The 20,201-nt window shown below is 59.2% G+C and overlaps 1 protein-coding gene across 1 annotated transcript; it reads right to left on the bottom strand.

Moving 5' to 3' along the window:
• Positions 1-1,905: 1,905 nt before the first annotated feature.
• Positions 1,906-17,834, bottom strand: FTCD (formimidoyltransferase cyclodeaminase). The gene is made up of 14 exons (XM_030835410.2): positions 17,781-17,834; positions 16,956-17,139; positions 16,180-16,308; positions 15,319-15,407; positions 15,048-15,227; positions 13,885-14,022; positions 13,660-13,791; positions 8,145-8,206; positions 7,677-7,806; positions 7,419-7,580; positions 4,057-4,100; positions 3,716-3,854; positions 3,004-3,099; positions 1,906-1,992 (listed from the first exon to the last, which is right to left on the bottom strand). The coding sequence occupies exons 1-14, from the start codon at positions 17,832-17,834 to the stop codon at positions 1,906-1,908; spliced, it is 1,626 nt and encodes a 541-aa protein (XP_030691270.2).
• Between the last annotated feature and the right edge of the window lie 2,367 nt (positions 17,835-20,201).

Below are 20,201 nucleotides of genomic sequence, written 5' to 3'. Positions count from 1 at the left end.
ACAACCAGCCATGACGTCTCATGGATGGGACAGTTGAAATTTATTTCATTCCTGAATAAGCCAGGGCAGCTCTGCTTAAGACTCCTGGGGCTGCCTCAGGTCCGACTCTCACCGAGGGGCTGTGGGTCAGTGGGGAGGCTCAGGCCAACGGCAGTGGCCACCTGGGGAAAGCTGTCCTCGGGTAGAGGTCAGGGGTTCCCAGGCAGGCAACAGGTGAGAAACAGGTGAGTCTCTTCTGGCCTAGTGGGCACCGTGCTCACCCCCTCAGCCCCCATCCCAGCATCTGAGAGCTAGGGACACACTCCACCGTCAGTGGTGAGAACTCCTCCGAGCTCTGCCACGGGGACAAGGGGAGATTGAGTGCAGTGGTGCAGCTGCTCGGGAGGGTGACACCCCAGGACTCAGCGGTCCCCCCACCCTGTGAGCCTTGTGCAAGACGCACGCGAGGTGGAGAGACACAGCAGACGCCAAGGGCACACACGACCCCGTTCACCCAGATGTCAGCCCACGGGGAAAACTGAGCCTTTGCGTGGGGAGTGTGCCCTTGTGCCGGATGGCCTACGGGAAGCCAGAGCGCGGTCACCGTGGAGCAGGGCCGTTGGGGTCAGGGGTCAGGGTGAGAAGGGGTCTGTGACGGGAGAAGGCCGATCAGGACATGCACCTTCCTGAATGTATCTTCTATTTCACAATGCAATGGTGAAGGAAATACGGAGAAAGGACGAGTGAATAAAGTAAGTAGGGGTCTCTAAAATAAAAGCTGATGTGAAAGGTCCGGGCCATGGCCTCCAGGCTAACGCGTTAACTAGGAACAAAAGTCAGCATTTGATCTGCTCTCTTAACGCAGTCAAGGAAGAATGAAGAGTATATATTCACATGTGTTTGTGTTTGCATAAACACTGAATGGGCGCAAAGAGGGAATTCAGTGATTTCCTGCAGAGGTTACGCAAGGGCTGCTGGGGACCCGGTGGTGGGGACTCTCTGCACAGCCCTGGTTTTTGAACTACGTGATGCGTTGCCTATTTTAAAAGAACAGGTTGGGGCCCTCCTGCAGCTCCTGGTGTCTCCTGGCCCTCCTAAAGTAACGCCGACGCTCACGCGCTTACAGCTCCAAGCCTCAAGGATGCTGCCCTACTGGGGCAACACGGCTGCCTGCCCAGGCCTCTCCCACGATCCCTGCAGGGCCCCACGCACACCTCTCACCCCCCAGGATCCCTCGTCCCTCCCTCGGGCATCATTGGCTCTGCAGCACCTGGACCAGGTCGGTTGCCCCCAGCCCAGGGGGCTCTCCACCGCACCCCCACCTCCCTCACTGCCAAGGCCCTGCAGGGACCCTCCTGGGACCCCCACCACTGGGCCTCAGCCCCTGAGCTTCCACTGAGGGATGTCGGTGCCCAGTGCCCAGGACCCCCCTCCCAGAGCCCAGGTCCAACGCTTTGAGCTCTCCCGCCAGGACGTGGGACCCGGCCGCATGTCAGCAGCACCTCCCCAGGAACTCCCGGCCCTCTGCCTGTCCTCACCTTGGCAGGTCCCCGCCCATCAGGCAGCGCGGCCTTCACCCCTCCATGTGACGGGTTCTTTCCCCCAGGACTCCAGGTGCTCTGGGACCCTGTGTCACCTTGGGCTGCACCTCCATCTCCCCCCACCTGCCTCCCCACACCGGCACCTCACGGGGTCCCCGTCCCAGCCGCTCGGCTCAGCCCTCCCCCAGCCCACCCACGGATCCCCTGCATACACCCCACAGGCACCAGTGTGTCCTCACTTTACTGGAGGCCCCAGGTGACAGAAGGTGACACCACGAACCCAGACACACCTGCCCCCCACACCCTCCCCTCTCTGGGCCCCGTGGGATGTGTCTGGAGGGGCCTCCGGGGGAAGCAGAGTCCAGTGAGGTCCCCCGCCCGGCCATCACTCCCGCCGGGCCTCCAGCTGGTCCAGCACCAGTGCCGCCTGGGTCTTGGCTTCCTGCAGGAGGCCGGAGATGCGCTGGCGGACCTGACAGACACAGGGGCCCCGTCACCACCCCAAGCCCGCCACCAACCCCGCTGGCCCCACCTCCCCGCCACCTCCCTGGGCTGTCCACTCTGGGTGACCCCAAGCCCCTGACCTAGGGGTCCCCAGCTCCTCATGGGTCTCTTGGTGGTGACGGGAGGGGCCCCTCTGTCTTTCCTGAGATTTGGGGCCAGCCAGCCCCCACCCTCCCAGTCTCCCCACTTTAGCCATGACTGCCAAGGGCAGGGCTGTGTCCTTGAGGCCTTAAGGGCCAGGGCTCAAGCGGCCTGTCCATCATCTCAATGCTTCCCTGATGGCCAAGCCCAGCCCAGCTGGAGAGGCAGGTGGGGACAGGCTGACGCTCGAAAAGGCCGTGGCGCTCCCATTCCGAGCCGCGAAATCACTTTTTAAAGATCGTCACAAGATCACAGAGACACATGGGCAGTGGCCAGGGCTGGGAATGGGGGTGACTGTGGGGCATCCTTTGGAGTGATGAGAATATTCCAGACCTTGATAGAGGTGGTGGTCTCGCAACCCCGTAAGTGGGCTTAACGCCACTGAATTGTATCATCTAACACAGTGAGCTGCACGTTTTGTGAATTTTCCTCCAATAAACAGTAACAATGAAATGATCACAAATGCTGAAGTGGGATCATTGCTTAGGCTGGAGACTGTTCTTTGAGACCCTGTGCTGCCAGCGCTACAGCCCAAGCCACCTGGGAGAGACCCCTGCCCTGGTCAGAGCCCCCTGGGAGGGAACTAGGGGGTGCCGGCAGGCCCCCAGGCCACCTGCCTCCACAGAGGCGCTGAAAGACGGCCCCAGGCGTCCCCGACGCCTGCGTTCTGCCGGCCAGGCCTCGTCCACCCTCAGGAGCTGGAGGAACTACTCATCTGATGGACACTTCCCTCCCTTGAGGACCTGCTGGCCAGGTGCCCTGGGCCCCAGGTCTGGGAGCCACGGCCCGAGGGCAGCCTCCAGTGCCCTCGGCGGGCCCGGCCCACACCCCTGCCCACCTGGTCCTTAAACGCGTCGTCGGTGACATCCTTCAGGTTGATGAGCACGTTGAAATACGCGCCAAACACACCCGTCTCCAGGGCCTTCACCGCCACCTACAGCAGCCAAGGGCAGGGCCGTCGGTACCGGGGGCAGCAGGGCCTCGCCCTGCCCACTCCTCAGCCCAGGGACACGGCCTGGGGGCCTCACGCCTCATCCGTGAAGACGGCAAACTGACCAGCCCAAGGGTTCCCTCCAGGCGGCAGGGCCGGCCCTCTCCCCACAGAGAGAAGCAGCTCGGCCTGGCCCCCTCCAGAGGCAGATATAACAACCAACCCAAGGAAACGAGGCTCCTCCCCTCAGGATGGGCTGCGGACACGCAGAGCCGGCCCTGGCGTTCCTGGTCCCCAGCCTCTGCGCACGGCGCGGGCTGCGGACGGGGTGCCTGTGCACATCTGCAAGCCCCTGGGTTCTGGAAGAGGGGCGGTGGGAAGGAAGGAAGGGACGGGGTCTGCGGGATGGTTAGGGGTGGCCTCTGGAGACACACTCGAGTTTCTGCTTCTCTCTGCCGCGCGACCTTTCACAAGACCTTAATGGGTGACGGAGCCGGGCCTGCGGGCTGAGACTGACCGAAACGCCCTGTGAGCGCTTGTGCCTGCCCGGCTTGGTGAAGAGCTGTGATGCCCAGTGCCCCTCCGCACATCGCCCCCGCAGCGGGGCTCCACAGCGTACCTGCAGGTCCGACCGGCAAGCCAGGTTCGCGCACAGGGCCAGCTCCTGCAGCGCCGGCCACAGCGAGTTCACCGTCTCCGCCAGCGCCAGCGGCACGGCCACCGCCCGCCTCAGCCCCTCCTGCAGGGCAGCTGCGCGTCTGGAAGCAAGAGGGTCAGTGGTTAGAGCCCAGGGCGCCCGGACACTGCTGGACCCACCTGATGGCTCCGCTCTGAGCAGACGGAACCAGGGTGGGGACCACAGGGAAACTGTTCTTCAATCACAACACACCCCAGTGGGGGACTGACTGGTACCAGGGCCTCCTGAGGCGTCCGGATGTCCGCAGCCAGCGCTGCGCTCACCTGTCCTTGTCCTCAGGTGTGTTCTTGGGCAGCTTCGTTGCTTTCTGCCGGAGCAAACACAGAAACGCGCGGGTGACTGACTGTGATGAGGGGACACGGGAGCCTGGGGCAGGGCGGGGCTTCACGCAGGGCCCACACCACCCCCGAGGTCGGTTCCGTGGATTAGAGCCCTGGGCTCCTGGCAGAGGAGGGCAGGCGACCTGGCGCAAGGCCCCACGTGGTCAGCACTGGAGGCTGGAGAGGAGGGTGGAGGGGAGCGGGTTCTCCAGCCCCAGGCCTCCCAGCCTCCAGGCAAGGCAACCGCACAACCCCCGAAGTCCAGGTGTCATGGTTCAGGCCGTGTCCGCGCATCCCCGAGGGGCCACACAACCCAGGCCTCCTCTGAGGAGCCATCAGCCCATGTGTCGCCCGCCTCGCCGCTGCCGGGCAGGCCTCCCCCGTCCCGCACCCCATGCTGTGAGCACCCGTCCAGCCCCGCTCGCTCACACCAGCGCCCGAGGCCTGCCCGCGTGCCGGGTCCAAGGGCGTAGCTGGTGGGGAACATGCCTGCTGGGTCGTAGGTTTCGCCAAATCTCCGCCCAAAACCGTTAACAGTCAGCGGGTCCATCAACCCTGCATGAGCGTAAAGGATCCCTGGACCCGACCGGAACCAGATTCGATCAGCATCCTGACCCGACCAGAACCAGATTCTGTGACCATCCTGGACCCGACCTGAGCCGGGTTCTGTCACCATCCTGACGTTCCCCAGTCTCCCCGGGCGCCCCTCCAGCCTCCTGTCTCCTGTGACACGTGTCTTTTCCGTGTGGACCCACAGCAGCTCCTCCCGAACACGGGGACCTGCTGACTCTGCTGCAGACCCAGGTCGGGGCGGGGCTGGGGGGGCAGGAGGGTCTCCACTGGGCAGAGCTTTGCTGATTTTCGTCAGGTCTGACTTTCACGTGGCCACGCCTGTGTCTGGCTGAGGGGGGCGGCCCACCCTCAGGGCTGCAGTCTGATTTATTTTCTGACTCACTGTGAGGTTTCTCTGGTGACTCCACCTGAGGTTGCACATGTATTCGGTGCAAGATAAGGATGTTTTCTTATTTTTGTTCAAAAGTTTGTCTTCCTGCTGCTCACTGGGGACCTAGACCAGTGCAGTGTCTATCATACTCACACGCGTGTGTGTGTGATCGCCGGTCGGGTGTGTCTTCAGTCTAACCATTCTATGTTAGGTTTTCTCTAAACCACACCTCTTTGCTGACTACTTTTCTTTTTCCTTCCTGCCTTTGGATTAGGGTTTCATTTTTCTACTGTCCCCTCCAGTTGTTTTATGTTTGTCTTATTTCTAATCTCTGGCGGCCAGAATTTTTCATATTTGTTTTTAATTACGTGTTGTTACTTACATGCACACTGATGCCTCTACTCGAGCCCCTCAGTATCTGAAGCGCCTCAGACCACAGACAGCTAGAGGTGCCCTGAGAGAAGTGCAATAATTCTGGCCTGGGGAGGCCGTTTAAACTACGACACAACACCAAGGAAAGAGCAAAAGAAAGACTGAATATTCGACGACATGAAAACACAAGGCTCTGATGGTCAGAAACCAGCACAAGCAAAGTTGAAAGTCAAACAAGCTGAGACTCCCTGGCTTATGAAAAGGCCTAGGCAGCACCACGCAGAACAGAGAAGAAAAGGACACCTCACTTTCCTGAGAAGGAAATAAAACCGCTGCAGAAAGTATGAAAACGCTCCTCCCCCTGCCCTGCCCACGTGAGACGCTCGCACCAGGGCAGCACCAAGAGACGCACGTGACCACCAGGTCCAGTGGCCGCGGCGTCGGGGCAGACGGCGGGAGGGCCACTCCAGGGCTCGATCCACACAACCTCTGCAAGGACCACTGGGCAGCACCCTCCACGTGGGAAACACACCCACCCTGGGGGGAAAGCCCGTCCACGAGTCGCTCCTACAGCCCGTCCACCGAGTGCCCAGTGACGGAGGCCAGCTGTCCACACTGCCTGTCCCAGGTGCTGACTGGACCTGGCCAGAATCCCCAACAGGGCTGGTCCAAGGCCTCCACCCCAGGCGACCCCAGAACACCGGGCCACTGAGCCGGGGGTGTCCCTGCTCCAGGAGGACATAAGGTGAAAGATGCAACTGGACATCTGCCTGCCGCCACGTGCGTAAGAAAGGAGGAGAAAGGGGAGACCCAGTTCTGCCCAAATGCACACAAACATCTCAGGGAGACGCACGCACTGGGGCTGCACCTGCTTGGGCAGGGGGACAACACACCAGCTGCCCTCTGCCCCTGTGAACTCTGAACCCCTGAAGCTTTCACCCATTTTAAAAAGCAAATAAACGAAATTAAAACGTAAAAGAGCATAGGGGAAAGGTGTCAGTCTCTGTACCCCGCCCCCGGGGACCCAGCTTCTGTCGCAGGGTCACCTCCTCCCGCAATGCGACATCCTAGACTGTCCCCGTGCGGATGTGGCACTCACGTCGGGGCAGCCAGCCCAGCAGCCCCCGAGGTCGCCTGGCCCAGGTCCTCCTGCCCCGTCCCCCACCCACCCCCGAGGCGGCTCTGGATGCCTGCTGTCTGTCGGGAGCTCATTCCTTCCCAGGCGTGTCTTCCTACCCCCGTGGAGTACGAGCGCCCTCATTCCCGCCTCTCCCGGGTCCTCTCTGCTGTATCTGCCTTCAGACACGCCTGGGGCTTCTTGACCTTGAATTCGGACCTCGACCTTCCTGCAAGTTCCCCATCCCCTGCCCGGTCTGATGGACGTCCCTCCTCCGCTGCCCCCTGGATGGGCACTGCCTGGATGCAGCCGCCCACGTCCTGTGCTTCTGAAAGTGCCCGGCTCCCCCGGGGCCCTTTGTGTCTCATGGCTGAACATCTTCTCTGATCTCTGAGACCATGACCCACAGCGTTTCTTCTGTGAAGATTCCTGTTCCCGCCCTTCCCGGGATGGGAGCTCTTCCTTGGGGACTTTGTTTTCCTCCGGCATCTGCAGGTCTGGGTGTCACCCATCAGCAGGACTCAGGGACGTGGGCAGGGGGACGCTGAGCCTGGCTGACCCTCAGGACAGGTGCCCTTCTTGCCCCTCCCCCAGCCTGCAGAGACCCCGACCTGGAGTCACGCCTGCACCACACCCGCCGAGCTTGGCCCTGCACGAGCGGGGGGAGGGGGGTGCCCAAGAGGGGCTAGACCACTGTCTCCTCCCTCCAGCCCCCGGGGTCTACAGACAACTGTGCTCGTGGCAGCCCCTCCCCCTCCCCCTGTGACCCTGACCCACTTTTCTCTCGTCCGGACCCCGTACTGTCCACCGACCCCACTCTCCCTCGGGGCTGCCTCTGCGGGGCTGGTGACGGAGGCCCGTCTGCACGCTCACCAGGTAGGCCTCGAAGGCCCGGGCGTCGGCGTCCACCATCGCGGTCAGCTCAGTCAAGGCCGTGTGGAAGGGTGGGACCAGGCGCCGCACGGTCGCGTCCAGGTGTTCGAACTGGCGCCGCCCGTAGGTCATGAGGCCGGCCATGGAGGCCAGCGCGGCACCCTGGGGAGAGTGCCCTGTGCGTGGGACCAGCCCCAGGCTGGGCGACGCCCCCAACCCCGGCCGTCCCCCCCGCATCCTCGCCCAGGCCCCACTCACCATGGCTGCACTGGCTGCGGCCACGGAACCGCCCCCTGGGGCTGCCGAGCGGGCGCCAACCTCACGGACGAAGGTGCGCAGGGGCTGGTCAACCAGGCTCTGTTCTGGGCCGATCTCGGGGACCAGGTACCTGCAGGGGTGGGGCTGGGAGTGAGGGTCTGCATCGTGCAGGGGCGGGAACAGGGTCCTGGGTCGTTGCAGCCAGGCCGTAAGGGTGGGGTTGGCCAGGCTGGGGGCCCCTGATTCGCACCAGTGTGTGGGGGGGGCAAGGATGTGGGTCCAATATGCAGAGTGGCTGCCCCGGGGAGGGGCTGTGACCAGCCAGGAGCTGCGTGAGGACAGAGTGGGACCTTGTCGGGACCCCACTGGGCCCCCCAGCAAGCTCCCAGCCCCACGCCTGGCGACAGAGCAGAACTCTGGAGGACTGAGGGGGTCTCCATGCAGGGGCGGGGGGCGGGGGCTGCTCACTCGATGATCCGCTCCTTGGGGTTGAAGGGGGACAGGGAGTCCAGGCCCAACCGGTTCACCACCTGGAAGAGGGGCCGGTGAGTGGAGTCCCCTTGACCGGCAGGTCCCACCCCTGCCGCCCGCGGGGCACCCTGCCCTGGTGGGGAGCCTGCAGGGCACAGCTGCCGCACCCCATGCCCACCAGCAGCCCTGCCGGCTGAAGGCCTCACAGACAGCAGGCACCCTGCCTGGGCTCCGGACACACCACCAACCCACCGTGCTGCTCCAGGGAGACCAAGGCCCGTGGTGACCCCATCCTGCCCCCACAAGAGCCTGTGCCGGAAAGGGACCAAGAAAACTGCCTCTTTGGACAGGATTCCAGCTCCTCGGGTGTCAGGGTCTCTCTGGTTCTTAAAGGCTGGGAGCTGCCTGATCTGCCCAAATGTGAGACTTGATATGTGAGGAAAAGTGAATTTTACCCAAATTCAAAATTAAGTTGGAAATATCCCCATTTTGGAGTAGAATTCTTTCCACCAAAAACCACTCAGGACACTTTATAATGCTCAATGCCATCACACAGTTCCAACCCCTCTGAGCCACACAGGTGACATGTTCCACACAAAACAGAAAATGACAAGCGCAGCTTGAGGGAAACGAAGCAGCAGGTCCCGGGGGACGGTCATGAGGTCTCCCTGAGGATGTGGAAATGGGGCAGAGAGCGCCCAAGGGCTGGCGGTAGAGCCGGCAAGCAGCCCGCCTGCCGCAGAAAACCTCAGAGTGAGGAACAGAACTGTCAGAATGGAATTCAGCACCCGGCAACGCTGGCAGCAAGTGAAGGAAACCATTCACAGCCAGAAGTGACCAGAAATGCCCAGAAAGACCTCCTCTCCCAGAAGCTGGGTCCACCCTGGAGACATCTGCGACCTCTCACGAGTAGGGGTGGTCTCGAGCCCACAAGAGCTGTGTCAGACGGGAGACCCTTGAAAGAGGACATCTCCAAGGATGAATCTTGGAAAAACCACCCATCACAGGAAATACTGGGATACTTCCCAGTCTCGGCCTTCCGTTTGGTGAAGCACGAAAACAAATCTTTCCTGGGAATTCTAACCTGACGGGGAGGTGGGCCACCGTTCACACAGAATTCTCTTCCTGTGTGGCACCAAAGCTCCAAGCAAAAGGCTCATCTAAAGTGGCCCAAACACCTAACAGAGGCAAACACAAACTAAACCAGGTGACCAAGAATTAACACAGACGAAACTCTAAAGAACAGGCCCTCACGATCCAAAATCACAAAGCGCGTGAAGAAGCAGCACCATGAGAATCAGCAGACACAACAGTCTGCAAAATCAGACTTTCAAGGACTGCAGACCTCAGAACTTTCAGATAAAAAATATAAAATAATATGTTTTAAAAGACAGTAGAGGGCTTCCCTGGTGGCGCAGTGGTTGAGAGTCCGCCTGCCGATGCAGGGGACAAGGGTTCGTGCCCCGGTCCGGGAAGATCCCACATGCCGCGGAGCGGCTGGGCCCGTGAGCCATGGCCACTGAGCCTGCGCGTCCCGAGCCTGTGCTCCGCAACGGGAGAGGCCACAGCAGTGAGAGGCCCGCGTACCGCCAAAAAAAACAAAAAAGAAGACAGTAGAGAGCGTCAAACACATTAATAAGGAATAAATAAATGTGGGAGAGGTGAAAGCTTCTTAGAGAAAAAGGATGAAGTTAGAAAATTCTCGATGCTCCTAATACTTGCGGCTGGAATTTTAAGAGGAGCAGGTCACTTACACATTCTTAAACTACCTCCCCAGGGAGTCCTTATTAACAACAAAAGGAAAACAGAAACACTGCAGTGATAACCCTGGGTCAGGGATACCAGCTTGACCAGAGGACCCAGGTAACGCCCTGAGGGGGACACTCCATCACTTCTGTGCTACTCCTGCCGGAAACGCACAAGCACACACCGCCCTGAGACAGGTCAGACCGGCACCCAGCGAGCGGCGCTTCACAAAGCCACCAGCCAGTGCTCCACAGTCCGTCACGGTCAAGGAAAGACGGGGAGAACTGGGGACCTGATCCAGATTAAAGGCCATAAAAGACAAGCCAGCCGAACCCTCTGCTGCTCTGGGGCAGACCATGGACAGGGGGGCACGGATGCGATTTGATTCCGGTCTGCAGATTAGACGCCAGGCTGTACCGTGCTGGATTTCCTGGTTTTGATCATTGCACTGTGATTGTGTAAGAGAACGTCCTTGATCTTAAGAATTGCACCCTGACTAAACAAGGGGTAAAGGGCACAGTGTCTTCAATCTACTTTAAAATGTTCCAGAAAAAAATATGATTATGCATGGAATACAGAAATAGAGTGATACAGCAGATGGGGCCAAATGCAACAATAGGTGAACCTGGAGAGCATAAAAGAGCTCCGGGTACTGTGCTCGCACCTCTTCTGTGAGTAGGAAATTACATCAAGATAAAAAGTTACACAAAACTTTGTAACTGCTAGAAAGAGAATAGACCCAGCCATAAACTGCATCAGTGATTGCAAAATGAAGGCTGAGAAAACCACAGTGAATACGGGGGAAAGAAAGAACAAAAAAGGCAGAATATGTGGAAGAAAATGCTACCGCAGTGTAACGGGTGTCGGTAAAGTGAAAGGACCAAAAACTGGATCAAAAATACAATGGAAGAAAATATTCCTGAAGCTAAACAAGAATGAACCTGTGAATCACAAGAAACCTTGTTCCAGAGAAAAAACTGATGTGGAACAATCCACAGCAAGACTCTTGTGGCAGCGTCGTTGACCCTCAAGGATAAGGATGGAATTCCTCAAGCATCCAGGAGGAAGAACCGGCCACCAGGTCAGGGTTAGCCTTAGACCTCCGCACAGGGACATTCATTCCAAAGGTGGTAACGACGTGTCTGCAACGCTCTCAGGAAAAGACTGGTGACTTGAGGTTTCGGTTGTCCTACGGTCTTGCAAGCATAACATCACAGAAAGACATTCCCAAACCTGCCAGAACCCACAGAATAAAGCCCCTGTGAGCCTTTCTTTAAAAATCTGCCTGTCTGTGAAATCCAGCCAGACAGATGGGAAAGGACAGAGATGCATAGTGACCTCACTTGTGTATAGAACCAAGATTAAGCATCTGTGGGTATTTAGTATGTGTGGATATGGTTACAGAAGGTCAATGTTATACACTGACAATGTAAAAATAACAACAAAGCAATTTAAATCTGGAACAGAGATGACCACTCACACAAGCGCATTAATTTTTTTGTCTCTCTTCACCAAGAGTCAACAGACATTGTCTAATATTGATAAACAGCTAAAGGATTAAATACATTATTTAAACTTAAAAAGTTAAGCACCTAGAACTAATAAATGAATTCAGCAAGGTAGCAGGATACAAAGTCAACACACAAAGGTCAGTGCATTTCTAAACACTAACAGTGAACAATCCGAAAAAGAAATTACAAAAACAATTCTGTTTCAATAGCATAAAATACTTAGGAATTAATTAACTTAACCAAGGAGGTGAAAGACTACAACGAAAACTACAAAACGTGATGAAAGAAGGCAAAGACAAATGAAGGGGAACACGGCCCACGTCCAGGGCTGGAAAGACGGTGCTGTAAGACAGCACCACCACCCAAAGTGGCCTGCGGAGTCAGCGCGAGCCCCGTCACAGTCCTGACGACGTCTTTTGCAGAAATAGGAAACCCCATCCCGGACACTGGTGACAGCTGCACAACTTTATACACATACATCAGTGGCCAGTGCACTTAAAAATGGTTAAAAGACGACAAATTTTATGTCATGTCTATTTTACCATAATTTAAACAACTGAAAAAATATTTAAGCACCAAAATAACCAGCTCCCTAAAAATAGCACAAGTCTAAAAAATCAGGAAATAGAGAAGGAAGAAAGACAGCAGTAAATGCTGTGCCGTTACTGTCTCATTCATTTCCTGTGTCTCACGTTATGGGAATGTAGATTCTTTTCTTAAAGTGTATATTATGCTTTCAGATGATTATTTCTTCAAAGCTACACCACTGAGTATAAGCTCTGTTGGCTTCCGCCAGACAGCAAAAGGCAGACCTCCCTCTACCGCACTTCACAGATAGTACGTTTCTGACAAATTGAAGGTTTGTGGCAACCCTGCTTCAAGCAAGTCTATTGGCACCATTTTTCCAACAGCATTTGCTCACTTTGTGTCTCTGTGTCACATTTTGGTAATTCTTGCAGTATTTCAAATCCTCCTCCGGCACAAAGATCAGGACTCTGTAAGCTCAGATGATGGTTAGCATTTTTTAGCAATAAAGTACTTTTAAAGTAAGTATGTACACAGCTTTTTTAGACATAATAGTATTGCAAACTTAATAGACTACAGTCTAGTGTAAACATAACTTTTATACACACTAGGAAACCAAAAAAATCGTGTGAGTTACTTTATTGTGATATTCGCTTTCTTGCAGTGGCCTAGAACCAAAGCTATGCTATCTCCAAGGTGCCTGTGCTGATAAAAATTAAGTCAAACTGATACATTTGGATAAAGTTTTTAAATTAATAAATCAAAAATAGAGATAAATATATTGTTATAAGGTAATTACCAGAATTCCTAAAAATAGACTAACTCCTCCATACAGCCCAAAGGAAACCACATACTCTCATGCCTAAAACTAGGACAACAGTAAGTCCAGACATACCTGCTAAATTAGTAGATACAAAAGGATAAAGTCAACTACCAAAAGACAAAAGCTTTCAGAGAGGGCTTCCCTGGTGGCACAGTGGTTAAGAATCCACCTGCCGATGCAGGGGACATGGGTTCGAGCCCTGGTCCGGAAGGATCCCACATGCCACGGAGCAACTAAGCCCATGCACCACAACTACTGAAGCCCGCGCGCATAGAGCCCGTGCTCCGCAACAAGAGAAGCCACCGCAATGAGAAGCCCATGCACTGCAACGAAGAACAGCTCGAAGAACAGCTCCCGCTCGCCGCAACTAGAGAAAGCCGGCGCCCAGCAACGAAGACCCAACGCAGCCAAAAATAAATAAACAAATAAATAAAACTTTCAGAGAAATCCAATCACGCGTTCATTATAAGAAACGCCCTCAAGACAAAATGACTCTGAGGCCAGAGCAACAGGACTGAGAAGGACGGCCACACCCAGAGCAGGCGGTAGGACCTGGGACCAAAGGAACAACTTTGTGAATAACCCATGGACACTAGATTCATGCACCCAAATCCCAACAGGCAGGGAGCGGACGAGGGGCAGGTCCTTCCATCCGCGGGACGCGGCTCCAGGACAGGCACCGGGCCCCGTCCTCTCTGCTGAAGTTTCACAAGACTGAACACATTTTAGGTCACAGAGAAAACCTCAACAGTGTTCCCCAAGTGAAAACAGTGTGATCTCAACTTCCAGGCACAGACAAGAAAACAAAGAAGGAGGAGGCCTGGCCCCGCAGACAGGGCCCCAGGCCCGGGGTGCAGGTGTCCGGAGCCCCCGACCTGCTCCCTGACTCACCCCCAGCCCCACCCACCAGCCGGAGCCGCTGCCCCTCCTCCAGGACGAAGAGGTTCTCCTTCTCGCAGTAGAAGGCGGCCACGTCCAGCAGGGCCTTCAGAGGCACCAGGCCCACCAGCTGCGAGCCCACCACCGGGAGGCTCAGCTCCTGCGGAGGTCAGAGGTCGGAGGTCGGAGGTTGGGGAGTCAGCGCCCAGGGGGCTGGGCTTGAGAGACAGGGGAGGGGACCCACCCTGCTCACCTGGGCTTCTCTGCAGGTCTCCTCGTAGACCGTGTGCAGCCCTGTGACCTCAAAGTCCAGGAGGTTCATAGACACCTGAGCCAGGTTCTTCTCATCCAGGTACCAGCCGATGCCCTGCACCTTTCGCAGGCGTCCTGGCTGCCAAGGAGAAGGCTTGCCCAGCCCGGCCCCGCCCAGCCTCTCCTGCGCCCCGCACTGAGAGCCCCTTGGCCCTGCATCCCCCAGCCAGCCCGAGGGCTCCCTTCCACCCCAGACACCCGGACGAGGGGGGCCGTGGCCTGAAGACCGTGCGGTGCAGCCAGGCAGCCGGCTTCAGGCAGGTCTGTTCCTCACTCGCCCATTCTCATCTGAGCCGGGAAAGGGCCTGCCCAACACGGGAAACCAAGGCCCCGAAGGGTCAGTGCCACGGGGCCCGCCCTGCACAAGCCACAGGCTCAGACCAGGCCGGGCGGCCCGGGCATCCCGCCCACATCCCTGTCCTGGGGCGGTCTCTGCCTCCCACCCCTTGCCCCAGAGGCCAGCTCCTGGCCCTCACTGCCTGGGGTGACTCAGTCTACCGTTCGGGCTTAGGCAGACTCTTGACGTCAGCAGAGCACAGAGAAGGATTCGGGAGTTGCCGTGTTTTTGTCTTGTGTTTGCAGACAACTGAGTGTTCAGCACGGAAGCTGGGCTCCCAGGGCCTCAGCTGCCTGGAAGGCCCAGGGCTCTGGGAGTGGGGCCTGACAGGTGGGCAGGGCCTCCTTCACCGGGTGTCTCTGTGTCTGTGTCCAGCTCGAACTTTCTGCAGGAGCGATACTCACACTAGGTGACAGCTATGATGGCAGACTTGGTGGATCAGGGCACCTGGGGGTACCTGGAAGTACCTGAGGCATCTGGAGGTACATAGGGGCACCTAGGGGTACCTGGGGTGCAGAAGCGGCTGTTTTCCTATCAGTGTGGAAATGATGCAGTATTTTAACCACAGCTGCAGCCCTGCAACTTCCATGGAAAATGTCCTTAAAGACCTGCTCCCCAGCTTCAAACCCTGGAACCCCGACCCTGCCGGTCCCACGTGGCGTGGACCCCGAGGCAGGCTGGTCAGCAGCCCCACGCGCGGGGCAGGGCCTGGGCCCCCTCCGGCGGCGGCACGGGTGCCCTCACGGCGACCCCGCGCCCGCCCTCACCTGGCCCGCCCCGCGGCCCTGCTCCCGGAGGTCAAGGGCGATGCGGTGCGCTTGCTCCCTGGTGCTGAGCAGGTTGACGTTGAACGCGATGAGGAACTTCCGCGCCCCCGTGACAGTGGCCCCCCAGCTGGGGACGAAGGAGCTGGGGCCGAAGTCGGGCGCCCACTCAGCCCGCTTGAGCTGTGGGGAGACCAGTGGGTGAGGGAAGGCGGAGGAGGGCCCGCCCTGCGGGGTCCGCCCCCAGACTGCCCACTGGGAGGGGACACCGCACCTTCTCAGGCAGGGCCTCGTACTCGCCGGCCCGGATGGCCGGCAGAGACTGGCGGCTGGCCGTCCGTGCTGCCTCGCCGTAGAGGTACACTGCAAGGGGCCTGGCCGGTCAGGCCCTCGGCCGGCGGGCGCTGCAGGACCCCCATTCCCGCAGCTCCGTCTTGCTGGCAGCGCCCCCATCTCTGAGCCCCGTCAGATGGGTGTGGGTGGTCGCTGATGGGCACTCTGTATGGGCCAGGACCCGTCCTCTGCCCACCCCTGCTGCCCCTGCACAGATGCCCCAGAAAAAGCCATTGCCCGCCCACAACAGGGGCTGGAAGGATATTCGTGTTTCTCTCCAACGTGCATTTTCATTGAACGAGCAACACGCCCGCAAATTAAGGAACGAGGAGGAGAGAAAACAAAACTCACCACCAGCTCTGACACCTGCACAGGGCAGGTGACACCCGTCCATCAGCCACATTGCAGGGGGCTGGACCTGTGCCCGGGCTCACAGGTCCGCCTGCTGCCCTGTGCTGGGCTTTTCCTTGATTTGGTTAATTCCCCAAAGAGACTGTTTAGGGGTCCCCGTCCGTCCTGCTCAAGTCCTTTACAGAGCGGCTCCTCGGTCCCTGCCTCCCTGACGGCTGGGACCCTGTCCCTGTGGTTTGTCCCATTGCAGGAGAAGCGGGACATATTCCCACCTGTCAAAAACCTGCATGGTAGGGTTTTTGGGTTTTTTTCTTAAAATGCATTTTTAAGGATGCAAGAGCAGAGAGCCTCAACGGATGGTTGTGGTTGAGGCTGCTGGGAAGTGAAGTGAAGTGAGGAGGGGCCGGCTGGGGGAGCCCCTGGGGTAGGCCGCCCTTCCCCAGGCACGCACCTGGCACACCCAGCTCCTCTGCCAGCCGCTGGCCAAAGGCCTGAGCACAGAGCACGCATTCGTCCATGGTGACGCCCCTCACTGGGATGAAGGGGCACACGTCCAGGGCGCCCATCCGAGGGTGCTCCCCTGCACAGAGATGGGGGCTGAGGAAGCTGGGGCCCAGGTGTGGAGCTCGGGGCAGACCCTGCACTCCAGCCCCCTGCACACGCACACCCGCACTGACCACAGGGCCCCGGGAGAAGCAGCCCCCGATTTCTGCGGCATCTCAGGGGTAAACCCCTCCCTCTCCTAAGAGCCGAGAGGATAAGTCCGAGCCCTCAGGGAGGGGCGCTGTCACCCGGCTGCCTTACAGAGGGTCCTTCTCAGAGCCCGAGTCCCACTGCGGGTCAGATGGCAGCTCCCGCGGCCCCCTCCCCCCAGGCGGTTCCTCTGAGATAAGCCTCCATCTCTCTTCACCAGTTGGGATCTCTTGTGAATTCCCTCCCCCTCTGTGGGCGTCCAGAGACCCTGCCCTTTTGACCAGCTCCCCGTGTGTCCACCGACCTTTGACCCTGCCGCCCACAGAATGTGTTTGGTTTGTGGGCTGTTGACAGATCGGGCTGTGTCCCCCACCCCCGCCCAGGGCCTGCACAGAGTGCGATCACCTCTCTGCCAGCCACTCCAGGGCCCCCTGAAACGTGGACGGGGTCCAAGGAGCATCCAGCCAGTGCGATGGCCCCATGCCCCTGGGGAGTCCTGCGGGCGAGGCCGGCCGTGCGCACTTGGGCCCTCACCTCTGTGCCTGCCCATGTCGATGAGCCGGTGGGCGACCCGGGCGGCGTTGAGGGCCCCCTCCACCACGTCCTCGGGGCGCCCCACGAAGGTGTAGACGGTGCGGTTGGTGGAGGGGCCAGCGTCCACGTCCAGCAGCACGCAGCCCGGGGTCTGCACCACCGCTCGGGAGATGGCGTCGATCACCTGGGGACAAAGCCAGGCCTGCGCCTCGGTCTCCCCATGCGGAAGAGGGGGCGGGAGCTGCAGGGGCCATGCCCGCCCTGCCCCCATTCAGACACGATGCGGGCGAGGACCTGGACATATGGGGGCCGGCACCCGGGCAGCACCCTCCGGGAGAAACTGAGGCAGGAAGCAGAAACCGGGCGCAGGGGCTCTCAGGGCCCCGAGAAGGTGACCCACAGGCCAAGGTCACAGAGGGGCAGGGCCCCAGTCCACAGGCCACCTGTGTCTGGGGGGCGGAGCGTGAAGGGCCCGGAACCTTCTGAGGCAGCAGGAAGGCCTGCCCAGCTCTCTGTGCCTCAGTTTCCTGCAGGTCACGTGGGGATGAGAGCGGCGCCCACCTCAGAAGGTGGGGAAGGGAGACGGGGTACCCCCCGGGGACCCTGAAATGGCCCTGGGGGTCGGGCTTCAGGGGCCCTGTTTTCACACAAGAGGCCAAGTGACCCCCCCGGACCCCAGGCCCAGACCTGGGCCAGGACCTGGCTGCCTGCCTGCTGCCACCTTCCTCACCCTTTCCAGAGAAGACAATCCCCAAACCGCACACTGAGCCGCATTCTCCTCGCCCTGAGCCCCTACACCGCCCCCCGCTGCCCCTGGTGCCTCACCTCCTGGTTCTTCCCCTCCGAGAAGTTGGGGACACATTCTACCAGCTGGGACATGGTCCAAGCCCTGCTGTAGACGCTCCTCTCGCCAGCAGAGGTGGGAAGGAGGCCAGCAGGGCCTTTATGCCCTCGGGCGGCGCCCCACCCCAGGGCCAGGCTTCTTATTAACCGAGTACATGGGGGAGGGGCAGAGCCAGGACCCGAGAGGCTGCCAGTGGAGGGCGAGGACTGAGGCCTCCACCCACGTGGGCGTGGGCTCCGCCGAGGGAAGTGCCCGTGGCCTGGACCCTCGGGGGAGGGTCCTCGGCAGGCGGCGGCTCAGGTCAGCCCAGGCTTGAGGCCCAGCTGGGTCCAGGGCCCCCTGGTGACCCTCTGGGTGACCGTCCGGTGACCCTCCAGGCCTTTTGTTCTTTGGCAGAACAGCCAAGCCTCAGGGCTGCAGGGAGTGAGAGGGACCATGTGTGAGGCCCCGGCACCAGCCCTGGCTCTCAGCAGAGGGCAGCACGCCTGGTCGGGCAGGAGAAGGGGCAGGGGGTGAGTGTGTGCGGGTGCGTGTCTGCCGGCGGGGCGGGCAGGTGAGGCCCAGCTCTCCCGGCTGCTGGCTGTGCTCCCCGAGGCCGGAGGGTCCCCACGAGGGCGACGCACCCCAGGTCAGCAGCACAGGGCCCTGAGCCCAGAGAGCCAGCTCGAGTCAACACCGTCTTGAAGTCCTTCGTGATTTTTGAACAGGGGATTGTTTCCATTCTGCAAAGGCCCACCGATCACATGGTCATCCTGGCAGCACATGGACCCCCACAGACCCCTCCCTCCCAAGAGCAGACTGCAGCCATCCATGCTCCTCCCGGAAGCAGGCCCCCACGCGGCCTTTGTGGGGTCAGCGTCTGGGCCAGTCACCACAGGGCCAGGAGAGGGGATGCCCAGATCCCTCGGGTCAGCAGCTCTCTGGTCCTTGGGAAGCCCCCCCCTCCAGCAGCTGCTCACGGGGACTGGAAGAGGGAGAAGGGCTGGGCGAGCCCAGAGACCCTGGAGGCTAGGGGCAGGCCCGTCCTGTCCAGCTGTGGCTCCCTGGGCTGACTGTGGGTGAACGTGGGTGATGGCCGTCCTGACCCCCGGGTCCCAGGAGGGGACGTGGGCACCCCGGCAGCACCTGGTCCTTTGCGAGGGCTTAACCAGGGCAGCGCTCCAAACTCAGGCCCCGACGCCAGGTCCCACCCGAAAGAGCCCGCAGGCCCAGGGGAGGGGGCCCAAAGTGCCCACCAGACGGCCCTGCGTCCCGCAGAGGGCCCCCAGGTGGTGGGGAGTCTCAGCAAGGGTAGTGTCTGGCAGCTGGGAGGGATGAGGTCTGTTAAGGGCTGAATTGTGACCCCCGCCCCCAAATTTATATGTCGAAGGCCTAATCCCAGCATAACTGTGCCTGGAGACAGGGTCTTTGCAGAGATAATGAGGTTAAAATGAGGTCACTAGAGTGGGCCTGATCCCATAGGAGTGGCATCCTTATGAGATGAGGACACAGACACCCACAGAGAGTGATGACCATGTGAGGACACAGGGAGGAGACGGCTGTCCACGTGCCCAGGGGAGAGGCCCCAGGAGGAACCAGCCCTGTTGCACCTGGATCGCAGATTTCAGCCTCCAGAACCGTGAGATGATAAATTTCTATTGTTTAAGCCGCCCTGTCGGTGGTATTTGTTACAGCACCTGAGCTGACTGAGACAGGGGCCAGTGCATCTGGGACACACAAGGCTGTGACAACCAAGGGACAGGGAGCCCTAGCACCTTCATCCTCATACCTACAGCAGAGAAGGAACCAGGAAGGTGTCCTGACTGCAGAGCCTCAGGGGGCCACCTGCCCTCTCCAGGCTCCAGGAGAGTTGGGGGCCAGAGGGCTCTGGCAGGAGTGGGGCTGTGTGTCCTACAGAGACGGTTCTGGGCCAGGGCTTGGCTACGGCTGGGAACGCAAGATGCAGGGACAGGACCCAGTGTGATGCTGGGACCAGTTTTTTTTTTTTCTTTTCTTTTCTATTTTTTTTCTATCTCAGGGGAGTGGGACCCGTTCTTGGGGGCAGTTTTGAGACATTAAAATTTTTGGCAGGTGCTAAAAATAGCTCCTGAATAGGGGACCCTAGAAAGCTCCACCACTTACAGGAAAAAGCCATCTCACCAGCACCCGGTTGCTGGTTTCTACCACCACCTTCCAACCAAAGGGACCAGGGCTCTCGATCCCAGAACCAGGCAGAAAATCGACGCCCTTTGCACACTGGCTCCCCTTCCGCTGGGGGCTCCTGCTTCCTTGAATCATCTCCCAAGTAAACTGCCCGTCCTGCGCCAGCCTCGCCGGCAGGGCGCACCCACACAGCTGCACGCGGGCACGTGGTTTAAAGCGCTGCAGTCGCTGTCTTGCAATTCCTGACTTTTGAAAAAGGG

Source organism: Globicephala melas, chromosome 4 (assembly GCF_963455315.2).
Source record: "Globicephala melas chromosome 4, mGloMel1.2, whole genome shotgun sequence".
NCBI classification, from domain to species: Eukaryota; Metazoa; Chordata; class Mammalia; order Artiodactyla; family Delphinidae; genus Globicephala; species Globicephala melas.
The sequence above is the reverse complement of the archived record's forward strand: the minus strand, read 5'-3'. Positions and strand labels throughout refer to the sequence as shown.

Coding starts and splice junctions, on each gene's coding strand:
- FTCD (XM_030835410.2), bottom strand. CDS start 17,834: ATGTCCCAGCTGGTAGAATGTGTCCCCAACTTCTCGGAGGGGAAGAAC. Junction 14,023..15,047: donor AGGGCCGCGGGGCGGGCCAG/GTGAGGGCGGGC, acceptor TCTCCTTGGCAG/CCAGGACGCCTGCGAAAGGT. Junction 3,855..4,056: donor ACACCTGAGGACAAGGACAG/GTGAGCGCAGCG, acceptor TCTTGCTTCCAG/ACGCGCAGCTGCCCTGCAGG.